Here is a 13316-nt window from a genome sequence, read left to right on the forward strand (position 1 = left end):
AAATTTAAAATCATCTTAAATTCGGGTCTTAACTTTGTAAAATTTAAAATTGTGGTCTTTTTTTTTTTGAAACAAATCTCTTCTGTATTATTGCCAAGAATCAGCAGAAAATGACCTCAAAGAAAAGGTCTAGGGATTACAAAGCTCCCTAAAAAGTTGAGTACAAATCAAACTAGGAGGGGACTCAACCCATCTACATCTAGTATCTAAACAGTGAGAAGCAGCTTCTTGTGCAAGAGAATGAGCCACCCATTTGCGTCACGTCGACAATGAGCAAAAGAAGTAGACCGGAAAGACCCCAATTCATGATGTATGCTCTCAACAAAGTGTCCAATACTGTGTAGGTGAGAAGGAGCTGCAGATAAAGCTTGGAGAACTAAAAGCATCAACCATTTCTTTGCAGATATCCACAATGCCACTGCCCCCTTGTAATCACCAACATTGGACACCACCCTCCAATGCTGGGTCAAGACTCTGCTCAAATCAAATGGGTTCTTCGTTGTAATTGTTTTGAGCCATGGGCAGTATCCCCAATGGCAAGGTTGAAAAAGAGCTTGCCAATGCTGTATTTTGCCAATTAACTGACCAAACTGTCTTTGGTTACGAAGTTGTGCACATAAATACTGTTGTGACAATAATAAGTTAAGGATCCCCAATGAAGCAGAAAATAGCAGAATAAAAAATAACACAACCACACAAGACAAGAAGATTTAAGTGGTTCGGCTTAATAAGCCTACATCCACTGGTGGAGACGACCCAGAACAAATTCACTATCAAAAGAATAGAGTACAAAAAGTAATACAGAGAAAACCACTCAAACCTAAAAGTATTAATACACCCAAATCTCACTCTAACTCACACTCAAAAAAAGAATTATACAAAACAGAAAACATTCTAAATTCTCTAAGCCACCGTGTGGCCAACACAAATAATGAGAGTCTCCAAAGTGGGATGCACTCTTTCTTCTTCTCTTCAACTAAAGTTGCTCTCCCCTTTACTCATTTTAGTTGCTGCCTCTCTCTATGTGTTTCTCTAACATGAAGTTACTGCCACTCTTCCAAAATGACCGAATGACACATACCATTTCGGAGCTCTCAGAACATCTACATAGAAGAGATGGTTGTACAAAGAGCTATTAGGGCACTGAATTTCACAGGCAAAAGAGAATCAAATACTGAAAAAAAAAAACAAAAAAAAAAAAAACAAGGGGGTGGGGATAGTTTTAAGATCTTATCCCATGTATCAATTCCTAAAGACATCTTATGATCTACATTTTCTTTCTGCCTCTATGAAATCACTATTCATCAACTTTATAATCAGCTAATGGTTAATTTCTGTTGCAATTATCCAATAAAATTTAAACTTGCTAACGCAAACTAATTGGTAAATGGATATTAAAACAAAAAATAAATAATATACAAGGAAGTGGTATTTTTTTTTTTTTTTTTTGAAAAATTCAGATAAAATAAGCATAAAGTTGAACTGAGCACGTGTTACCACAAGAAACTCTTGAAATTAACAAAACTAAGAAAAGAAAGTATCCTTATCTAATGCTCCGTTTGTTTCTGCGTAAAATATTTTCAAATATTTGGTGCAACCAAAAATGATAGTCAATGAAAAACATTTTCGGTTTGACAAAAAAAAATACCTTTAAAGATTTGTAAATAGCTCATTGTCCATTTAGCCTAGAGGCCAATCTCTTACCAAGGCTGCAAAACCAGTGTCACGCTAGTGAACTCAAATGGCAGAATCTTGATTGAGTTTGTAGAATGTTAACATAATCAAGCATTGTGAGTATATGTATCAATTAACCTTAAACCAGTTTGGAGGATGACTTGTTATTTGATGAAGAGAATGGCATAAAGACATGAGTCCTAAAAACACAAACACATTGAAAACCCATTAATAACATACCAGCACCACATAGTCAACAGATGTTGTCACCATCTAAATCCAGCTTCAGTTTCACATCTCAACAGTTTGGTAATTGAAGGTATCAGAACCAGTACTAGCTTGCCATTGGTTTAGTGCTGGGTGGATATTAGACAACCTGCCATTTTGTTACCATGAATCAAGTCATCCACCTTAATAGGATCATACAACATATAAACACAAGAAAATCCTATGCTGCCATTGATTACCTTTTCGAAACAACAACCACAAAACCAATATATTACATCACATAATCCAGCAAGTTTCCATTGCCTCATCTGAAGCACAGGTTCCACAAAAATCAACAAACATTAATTCCATCTGGTACGGTCCATAGGATGGCATATCTCAGTTACCACTACCACCAGGCCCACCACCAAAGAGGTAACCCAAAGAAGATCCACCGCCTGGGGCAGCATGAACCTTAGTAGAGGGTCGATCCTGCACCGAGGAAGAAAATGATCAATTAATTTATATTTAATTGTTACTTGGCTAATAATTTTCAATCACAATGAAACATACGAGCATGTTGTAGACAAACAATTAAATCAGCATCATTTTAGAGTGTTCACAATCAATGATAATGAGAATAGCCTGACTACCATTAATAGTATTCAGTAACCAACCATTGACACCCGCAGATATGCTAATATATTCCATTGATTACCTCCTAAAATTAATTTGTCCAAAAAGTGGCCCTTTTCATCTTAGCATCTTTTAGGAGTTGAGGTGCTGAATGGTTATTCAGAACCTACACGTACACTTCCAACAAAAGAAAAAGAAACCGAAATGCCCATGATGTTGATTTGGCACAACACTTTCACAAGTACCTATTCATCCCAAAATAGCTGAACATCTGAATCAACTAAGAAAAAACAACACAAGCATAGTAAATTGATACAGAAGATCTACACACATGTGCATCAGATGATATCAATAGTTTATGCATAGTGCTTTTCATACATCTTGGCAAAATAATGCATCAACACAAGTTTATGGTAGTGCTAATGCAGATTCCAATAAAAAATTCAAAGCAGTTGCTAACCCAGTTTCAAATAAATTAGAAATGTTTTTTGATACAAATAAAACCATTCATTATAAATAGCAGATTAGGCTTCATCTGCCTCCTAGTTCCAACTCACAGATCCTTACGGGTAATACCATAGCTAAATTCAACTAATTTGAATGATTAAAAATCACATTTAATATATATATATATATATATACAACTTTCTTTTCAAGTAGAGAAGTGTTGAGTTTCTTGTGTTACCTCTTCAGTGTACATATAAAGCAATTTTTGTTCACCGATAATCATCAACCTAGCAAAAGTAGGACAGCAGCACATGATGTTTCATTGATTAATTAGCAAATTTTAGGGGAAGGATTGTGGCTTTGAACTTATGAAGGATGGAAATGGAGATTAATGGCAAAACTTGTTGATTCAAAGCATCCCCAATTTCATATGTAGTTTTCAATAATTTTTGGCGGTAACTTGAGAGAAACTCAACTTCTTATGTCCAGAATGGTGAAACAAATGATCATGAAGAAGTGACAAGTGGGAAAAGCATTTTCTTTTATCAAACATCAAAAACGTACTGGAATTCACTCAAATCCAACCTTGATTTAACTGAATCAAACTTGCAAACAATGAAAGCCAAATCCACATCAATTTTTAGAAAAATGAAACAATTAAATAACAAAATTACAAAAAAAACAAAAAAACAAAACAAAACAAAATATATGGCAGCACTCAAATGTCACCTGTCAGACTGTATTTCTTCCAATTAACCTTTCTTCCAAGCAAATTCAGGCCTACATATGATTTAACTTCTATCATTAGCTACATCTAGAAACCAATTAAAACGCTAATTACAAACAATGTCTGCTAAGAGGTACCTACACCGGCAAAAGCTTGGATGGCGATAGCAATGACCACGACCCATTATCCCAACTCCTTCCCTCCATTGGGCAAGAGGATCGACTGCTTACATCAAATCAGATGTACCTACATATACACATTTGCTAATTTTCAATACACAAAAGGCCAAGTACTAAAAGCTTTGGGTGCCCAGAAAGAGAAATGCTACAAAGTATTTTCTTATCATTCTTTTTTTTCAAAATTAACCAATGGATTTTGATCTTTAACATGTGGATTTTGAAAAAAGAATTATAAGAGAAAGATGAAAGAATATTAAATAGCATTTATCGGCTAGAAAACAAATGAAAAGAAAAGACTACACTTAGAAATAATTGTTAATACACTGTTTGGTTGACCAAAACATTGAATTTTGCACTCCATATGATATCCTATATTCCTATTTCGGCTCTTTCTTCTATTCTGAAATAATTTACTGAAAGTCTTTAAATATTTTTTGTCAAGTAAAAAAGAAAACATATTAAAGTAATAGTATGTTTGGTACTTGTAAAAACCTTGAAAATAAAAAAATTAAAAGCCTCACTTTTGAATTATGTGCCACTCGATCTATTAATAAGCAAATAAATCAAAGAGAGACAGAGAGAGAGAGAGAGAGAGTACTTGTTTTGAATGACGATACTTGTGGACTCTTGCTAGACTTTTAGCTTATTCAATCAATTCAGCATCAATCCATTTTTCTTCTATGTGAGCAATCTTGCGCCATTCTTTTCCCTTTTTAGCTCGCCACTCTTTCTTCAATAAAGGACAACTGCGGATTTGTAGAAAAGAAAGGGAGGGAGGCAGCCCCTGTTCTGGCATGTACTTGAGCTTAGGGCAGTCAGCTATCCCTAGGTTTTCAAGTGCATTGAGGAGTTGAAGCCCCTTGTCCAAAGATTTCAAATCCAGAAAGTTAGAAATGGAAAGAAAGGTCAGATTGGTGGGCAGCAACTGTGCCTCTGGGAAGGACTCCACACCAGGTATGCCAGTGATTGTCAAACTTGTAAGAAATGGGAGGTTCTGCAAATCCCACCCCATCCGACTAGCAACAAGTTTGTCACATTGCAAAATGACAATACTTTTCATATTGGATGGCAAGCCCCCTTCAGGAAGCGACTCAACTTCTGGACAGTCAGTTACAGTCAAATTCTGAAGAGAAGGGAGGAGTACGTGCATCTTGTTAGGCAGTGATCTTAGACTCCCACAACGATTCATGAAAAGCAATGTAAGGCTAGGGGCACGCAATCCCTCTTTCGGAAAAGATACAAAATTATGGCAACCAATTATATCTATTTGCAAGGTGACTAAATCGTGTTCATAATGTTCTGGAACTGTAAGAGCTTCCAGATTGTTACAAAACGAGAATGGGATTTCAAAAAGCTTTGGGAATAAATCTAATGGAAATGACTTGAGAGAATCACAGTTGACCAACTCCAATTTTTGAAGGAATGAACACTCCAAGTGTGTCAGGAGCACTAACTTCACACATAATCTAATTTCAAGGGTTTTTAACGTTGAGGGAAGACCATTCTTAGGAAGGGACACAAGTGAGGAACAATTGTAGATCACTAACCTTTGAATGCCGCTGTTGGAGTCTATCATTCCTTCGGGAAAGGAAACAAGTGAAGAACAACCACTGATCTGGAGGGTTTTTAATGTAGAGGGAAGACCATCCTTTGGAAGGGACATAAGTGAAGGGCAGTTGTGAATTATTAACTCTTGAAGATTGCCATTGGAGTCTATCATTACCTCGGGAAGGGACTCTAATGCATTAAATCCTCCAATTTTGAGCTTATGCATTCCAGTTGGCAATTCCTTTAACAACATCTCATTACAATAGCTTAGCTCCAACTTACGAATAGTAGGAGCCCTCGGGAGTGGAGCCACCAACTGTGGACTATTCTCAATCTCAAGTATTGCTAAAGAAGGAAGATGGACTGGCAATCCTCCTGTTAGCTTAGGGCAGTACCTAATATAAAGCTCTTCAAGTAGAGGAAAAACCCCACCTCCATTTTCGGCACCAAAAGAAATCCATTTCTCCCAATTCACCATCTCCTCGACATGTAGAACTTTTAGGGATCTAAATGACTTGACAGAAGAACTTTTGCCACAAAACTCATGGCCCACTGTAACAACTTCATCAAACCCAACTATAGAGAGATTATGTAGAGAAGGTAGCTGTCCAAGGGTTGGCAAGTTGCTGCAATATTTACAATTACGTAGAACAAGAGATGCTATATTAAAGAATGAAGGATGTCCTACCCAATCCGAAAAGCTTTTACCACCATAGTGTTCAATAGTGAGACTTTTCAGGTATGTATGGGGTCGGAGACTATCGAGTACCACAATTCTCTCGCTTTCTGAAAAGTTAGTATCAACATTCCATTCCAATACTAAGTCTTTGAGGTACTTTTTATCCCTCAAGCTTGCCTCTAGAGCATCCGTAGGAGATTCAACATTTTGGATCTCCAATATAGAAAGTGATCCCCGAATATTTGTAAGTTTTCCTAACTCCCTAATGCAAGACCCACTATGTTTGCCGGTGATAAATTTAGTCAATGTTTGGAGATTTTTTAATCTACCGAGTTGTTCTGGCATCTCTGTTATCCTGGTTCCAGAAATATCAAGATGCCGTAAATTAATGAGTTTATACATCTCTCTTGGCAATGCAGCAAGCTGCACACACCTTAACAAAATCAATGTTTGCAAATTGCACAACTGACATATAGAATCGGGCAGTCTTTGAACTTCAGTGAAAGAAAGGTCCAAGTAACGTAGATATTTAATTTTGCCAATTGAATCTGGTAATTCAGTAAAGTTTCGATACTTCGACACAGAAAGCACTCGTAAGCATCTTAGTGTTGGCAATAAATTATGTAGTACTTTTCCATTCAAGTGGTAGTAGGGGAAATTGTTTAGACATAGGAAAGTGCGCAACCTCTTAGCCTTGTGAATGGTCTCAAACTTCTTCAAGCTCAGAAACATTTTTTTGGAAAAATGGGACAAGTGGCGAGTATTGTTTACAATCTCGTGAGAACAATCACCCTCTAACCTTAAAATAAATTGCCCAGATATAGATTTTGCTAAATCGCTCACAAGATCATGCATTACAAAAAATGACTTGTCGCCACTTGATTTTTGGATTAAAGATCCTGATTCTAGAGTGAGGAAATACTCATTCCCAACTTCTTCCATTGTTTTGTTTTTGGATTGCTGTAGAAACCCTTCCGCCATCCATAACAAGATTAATTGATCTTTTTCGAAAGCATAATCCTTTGGGAATAATGAACAATAAGCAAAGCATCGCTTTAGATGTGAAGAGAGATATTTGTAGCTTAATCTTAGAGCTGGAAGAATGCCCATCTCATCAATTGGCAAATCCCACAATTCACTCTCCAATATCTTATCCCAATCATCCACATCTAGTTTAGATCTTAAGACACCACCAATTGCCTTGACTGCTAATGGAACGCCTTTGCACTTTGTCATGATTTTTCTGCCTATTACTTCTAACTCTCCATGTGCATTAGAGTTGCCATCATGGAATGCATGTTTTGCAAATAGTGACCAACAATCCTCTTCAGGTAACTCCTTCAGATGATGAGACATTGCACTAGCACGCATGACTGATGCAACACTATAATTACGTGTTGTTACAAGGACCTTACTTACTTGTGTCCCAGATTTGAAGGGTTTGCAAAGTGTCTCCCATTTATCATAATTCTCATTCCAAACATCATCTAAAACAAGTAGAAACTTCTTTCCCATTAAACACTCCTTTAGTTTAAGTTGAAGCTGATTTAGATCCGTGACATAACAAGGTGACAAAGTTATTGCCTCCAGAATTGTTTTCGTTACCTTAAACACGTCAAATTCTTCGGAAACACAAACCCATGCTTCAAGGTCAAACTGCTGCTTCACCCTGTCGTTATTGTATACAAGTTGAGCAAGGGTGGTCTTGCCAATCCCCCCCATGCCGAATATGGCAATAACACCCATCTCATTGCTGGTTGCATCATTTGAGAGCAACAGGTTAATTATTTCCTCCTTTTCACTATTCCTACCACAAATTTCATATTCTTCAACTAAAGAAGTCGTGGGCAATCTTTCAAATGATTTCCCTCCAACGCCTTCTCTTAGGCCAATAACATCCTTTTGTTTTGCCAGGGTTTCTAGTCTTTCAAGAACCTCTTTTATCTTTGTCTCTATCTCTTTGGCAAAAGAACTATGAAAAGCAGAGATGGACTTTCGTACCTTGCTTGCAGTGGTTTGAAATTCAGCATCCAACTCGCTTCGCAAGGCTTCAGTAGCAACCTCATCCAAGACTTCCTCTGCATCATAGATTGCATCTTTTAGCTCATCAAGCCACTCTTTCACAACAGGCTTCGTAACTTGTAACTCCTCCGCGTCTTCAAACACTGCATTGAGAGTCAGGAATGTTGTGTTCAACTTCTTTAGGAGTCCATCGGAGAGTTTTCGTTGCCGAAAGAAGTCAACGAAGTCACCAGATGCCATTTTTTCAAAAAACACTTGAAGGAAGGGAGAGACAAAAATGGTTGCAATCTCAGCCATGGTTTCTTCTTTGGAAATCGGAGGAAATGAAGGAAGGGGAATGCAAAATGCAGAGCAAAAGCGGATAGGAAGGTGTGTTTTGGTTTAATAAGGAAGAAGTGGAGTTATATTGATCATACAGGGAAAAGGAAGACCTATTGGAGTGATGGACCCACGCGGGGCAGGGGCAGCTCTAGGCAGTTTCTCACAGGGAAGTACTTTTACACCAAAGAAGGAAGTAGGAAACAACCTGCTGGAGTGATGGAAGCGTAAAAGAAATTACTTTGCATTACAATATGTACGTTTATTTTGCAAGTGAATTGCAAGTCGTTATGAATAGATGGATGAATTACATTATCTTGTTAAAGTGAAAAAATAATTACCCTTTTATTGGGCTGTTTGACTTAAAATGCCATCTAATTATGGATCAAGATTCTCTACAATTTTTAGATTCTCAAATTATGAAATTTAGACAGTTTTTAGGCATCGAAATACTTGGACCATATCACCTATTAAAAATATGGTGCGTTAGAATTGAGAATTGAGCATATTTTCATGAGGTTCTTGCTCTCTATATTGTTTGACTTAAAAGAAATATGATATGTTGTAATCCCCTGACACAATTATTGATATAATTAATAACTATTGACTTCTTCTTATTATTATTATTAAACAAAAAATTACAAAACCACGTAAATGGGCTGTGGTTTGATTTTGTGTGGTTTTTTTTTTTTTTTTTTAAATGAAATAGAAAAAAAAAAAAAAAAAACAAATAATTATGTTTTTGGGTGGCAAAATAACTTAAAATGCCGTGTTATCGTGAGAGATATAGATAAAATGTAATGGGTCTTTGGGCAATTTTAATTAAGGATCAGAATTCTTATAATTTTTAAATTCTCATTTATGAAATTTAAGCAGTTTCAAAGAAAAAGTACCATTAACGGTCGACTTTTTTTTTTTCTTTTTCGAGCCTGATAAACTTGACTTCTCTTTTAGATAATGAAAAGAGAGAGCTTTGAATTCCGTTGGTGGATTGAATATGGGCAATTGTGGCGGAGGCCACACCATCTCACTAAAGAACAAATGGAAGAACAGCAGGCGTAAAGCTACGAGTAGGAGTGGAACAGGCTATGTCATGATAATAAAGTTTGTTCATTAATCATTTGTCCACTTAGTTTGGGTTTAGTATTTCAAAAGTCTGATTTTAAAATGTACTATTTAAAAAAATAATTTTTAAGAATACAGTCAAGTATTTTGTAAAATTACAGTTTGACTTTTAAAATTATAATTTAATCTTTAAAATTGTGCGTTTTTAAAAAAAAACACCAATTTGCTTCCCTGCGATTTGAAACAATAAATTTTATGTGTTTTCGAATTGTAATTTTTTAAAAGCGTAATTATAAACTATTTATTTTTGTAATTTAGTTTAAAAATTATACTCGTTTTTACGAAATCACAATTTAAAACGTAACCATTGATCTATTGATTTAGTAGGAGAGAGTGAATGTTGTCATAATAACTATCATAAGGTTGATCATGGCCTACCATCAAAAGAAGGAAAAAGAAGACAACAATAAGAAAAGAAATGGTCAATTTCCTTTGAAAAAGAGAGACGACAATCTAGAAGTGCAGAATTACCAACATATCCTCAATCAATAATAGAGCAAGTCAATTACATTATCTTGTTCACGTTGAAGGATAAGTATCAAAGATATCTCTTGCAATAATGTGATGTAAATAGGACCACATAATCGAGGGAGATACCAATAATGTCACTGTTTCAATTCGGTGGGAGAAATACCATTTATTACTATTATTATTATTATTATTATTATTATTATTAAAGAACCTTTATGTCGTGAAAAGCCAATCTAACCACATCGGCATTTTCTTTATATATATAATATAAATAATTAAATTCACTAAAATAATGTTATTTTAAATTTGGTAAGTTTATGACCTTTAAGTTATGTAAAGTTTTTTTTTTTTTTTTTTTTTTCACTATTATCTCAAAGTCATACCTCATTACATTTGCTTTTTTTTTTTTTTTTTTTTTTTTTTTCTTCGAGTAATCCAAATCCCGATTACTCTATGAGTCAACGACCACTATCATAGACCACTAAGGCTAATAATCGTAAATTATGTAACAAATAAAATTTTAATATATTCAAGCTTTTATATAATAATAACTGTATTATTTAATCTTGCATATAGATTTACATAGTGATTCAAAACACTCATTATTTTATATATGGATGGCGAATAATAATCGCATTATGTGGAAGTGGATGCGAATATTACTAATAATTGTATCCGCATTTTCACCTCTACTTGATACCCCATAAGCAAATTTCATTTCCAACAAAAAAAAAAAAAAAAATGTTAAAAAGCTAATTTTAAGAGTAAGTATCATTAACAGCTTTGTACAACTTGATTTCCTGAGAGAATTTGTTGAATGTGCATGGTAGATCAAGTAGGTAGGGCGAATAAACAGCCATTGCTAAAAGTGAGGTTATGGTAAGCTATCCTAGTAAAGTATATGGATTTTAGTCTTTAATTGTCAATTGGAATTTCAAATAGAGAATAACTTATATAAGTGCACTCACAATGAGCTCTATAAATTTATTTATTTTTTTTCTAAATTTTTAACGAAATACACAAAAATTATTATTTAACAAACTTTCTATAACAATTTAAATTTAACATGTCAGATTCTCTCTTTAAATCTAAACAGCTAAAAAGTGAACGTGAAGTATTTTTTTTATATTATTTTTGCATTGAATGTTTCAAAAGGTTTGGCTTGACTTGAATTTAATGTATTGAATGCTTTTAATAGTTAACTTTATCAATAAAAAATAGTATTTATTTAAAGTAGATAAACATTTAGAGAGTTTGTTATTTAATAGCTTTAAAAATGACTAGCTAAATAAACAAAAGTATATTTTTAAAGTTAAATTTAGAGAAATTTTAAAGAGTTCATTATGAATGCTCTAAGGACAAGATGTAAACAAGATCCTTTACATCCCCCCAATAGCAACCCGCCAAATTAACTTGGAAAATCGAAACACGTTAAGACAAAAATACATGATCCCACATATTCTCTAAAGAAAAAACCTAATCTGAAATTATCAACCAAAAGAACACCACCAAATCTGAAACATATTCTCCCTATTCTTTTGCCATACGCCTCCGTCTTGGTGCCTCATTTACAATTCAAAAGTTATTCTCTTTTATTGAATTGTTTACTCATGTTAATAATAAATAATATATCGGCGTTTTATAAATGTTAGCATCTTTTAAATATATTGTTTTATTAGGGTATGGAACGTTTGAGAATAATATACAGGCTTTTTTATTTTATTATTATTATTATTATTATTATTATTTAAAAAAAAAAAGGCTGCCTAAGTACCGTCGTTTTAACCACATATTTGTTTCAAAGCACACTTGTACTTATAGAAAGAGAAAGAGAGTTGTGGTTGCAACTTGCAATCTCAGCCATGTTCTCTTCTTTGGAAATCAAAGGAAATGAAGAAGTGGACTTGACTATTGGAGTGATGGACCCGGCAAGGGCAGGGGTAGGAGCAGGGATAGGGGTAGGGGTAGGGGCAGGTAATAGACCATTAACAAACTTGACTTGTATGGGGAATCATGTTGGGAGTTGGGACAATGTTTTCTTTTATTTTCTTTTTTTTCCCTTGCTTGCGTCCTTTTTCAATTTGCGCAGAATTATGTTGCGGTCATTTTTTTCACACACAAATATATATATATATATATATATATATAGAAAACAAAAGAAAAGAAATCAAGAAAATAATAATAATAATAAAAAGTACAAAAAAAAAGGGAGTTGGGGGTGGTCTAGCCAACCACCCTAGTGCCCTTTTTTCTTCTTCTTTTTATTTTGTATAATTTCACAATGACTTGTTCGTAGGGAATGAAATATTTGTTACATACGCACCACTATGAGTGATTTGTAACTTTTAAAATATTGACCATTTCTCAAAGAATCAAACTTCATAACCAAGTTTTACCCTCTATGAAATCGCTATTCATCAACTTTATAATCAGCTCAATTACCCAATGAAACTTCATAACAAGTTAATTTTTGTTGCAATTACCCAATGAAATTTAAACTTGCTTACGCAAACTAATTGTTAAATGGATATTAAAACAGAAAATAAAAAAATCTATATATATAAGGAAGTGAGCAAGTGTTGCCACAAGAAACTCTTGAAAGAAAACTAAGAAAAGAAAATATCCTTGTCTACGTGCATGTCACCATTCCAACAATGTGAACTCAAATGGCAGAAAAGGAAATTAAGCAAAAGTACTTTCAAGAGATTCTAGGCGGAAAGTCATTTCTCTATAGTAGAGTGAGGCCCTAGGACCTTAATCAGAGAGCTTGTGTGCCTGCGAACAGACAAGACGAAGGAGGAGTATAAGAACAAAGGAAGACACAGCACTGAGAGCGAGCAAAGAATGGGAAAGCAAAAGAGGCTACGCTGTTAAAACTATCAATAACCCTTAAACCAGTTTGGAGGATGACTTGTTATTTGATGAAGAGAATGGCATAATGACACAAGTCCTAAAAACACAAACACCTTGAAAACCCATGAAGTGAAATATTCATATATCTGGGGATGTGTATTAACAATAAAATAATAATAATAATAAAAGGGAAGCCCCATTGATAACATACCAGCACCAATAGTCAACGGATGATGTCACCGCGTAAATCCAGCCTTAGTTTCTCATCTCAACAGTTTGATAATTGAAGGTATCAGAACCAGTACTAGCTTGCAATTGGTTTAGTGCTGGTTGTATATTAGACAGCCTGCCATTTTGTTACCATAAATCAAGTCACATTTTAAAATTTGTAGATATCTTTGCAAAAAAAGTGTTAGTTTGAGGTGTCAAG

At 34.6% G+C, this 13316-nt stretch overlaps 2 protein-coding genes across 5 annotated transcripts; both read right to left on the minus strand.

Annotated features, from left to right (window-relative positions):
* LOC133879718 (putative disease resistance RPP13-like protein 1) overlaps positions 1–13316 on the minus strand; it is a 37416-nt gene that overhangs the window by 15117 nt on the left and 8983 nt on the right.
* Positions 760–8566, minus strand: LOC133879719 (putative disease resistance RPP13-like protein 1). Of its 5 annotated transcripts, none has more exons than XM_062318428.1 (7): positions 4469–8566; positions 3833–3937; positions 3694–3744; positions 2142–2373; positions 1915–2050; positions 1649–1709; positions 760–1103 (listed from the first exon to the last, which is right to left on the minus strand). In XM_062318428.1, the coding sequence occupies exon 1, from the start codon at positions 8414–8416 to the stop codon at positions 4514–4516; it is 3903 nt and encodes a 1300-aa protein (XP_062174412.1). In that variant the 5' UTR covers positions 8417–8566; the 3' UTR covers positions 760–1103; positions 1649–1709; positions 1915–2050; positions 2142–2373; positions 3694–3744; positions 3833–3937; positions 4469–4513. The 5 variants fall into 5 exon arrangements, with proteins under 5 accessions (XP_062174412.1, XP_062174413.1, XP_062174411.1 ...); XM_062318429.1 differs by lacking the exon at positions 1649–1709 and adding an exon at positions 2600–2797; XM_062318427.1 differs by lacking the exon at positions 1649–1709.

The sequence above is a fragment of the Alnus glutinosa genome, chromosome 10 (genome assembly GCF_958979055.1).
Source record: "Alnus glutinosa chromosome 10, dhAlnGlut1.1, whole genome shotgun sequence".
Taxonomy (NCBI): Eukaryota; Viridiplantae; Streptophyta; class Magnoliopsida; order Fagales; family Betulaceae; genus Alnus; species Alnus glutinosa.

Bases quoted from the DNA above. Each gene is read 5' to 3' on its own strand.
- LOC133879719 (XM_062318427.1), bottom strand. From the start codon at position 8,416: ATGGCTGAGATTGCAACCATTTTTGTCTCTCCCTTCCTTCAAGTGTTT.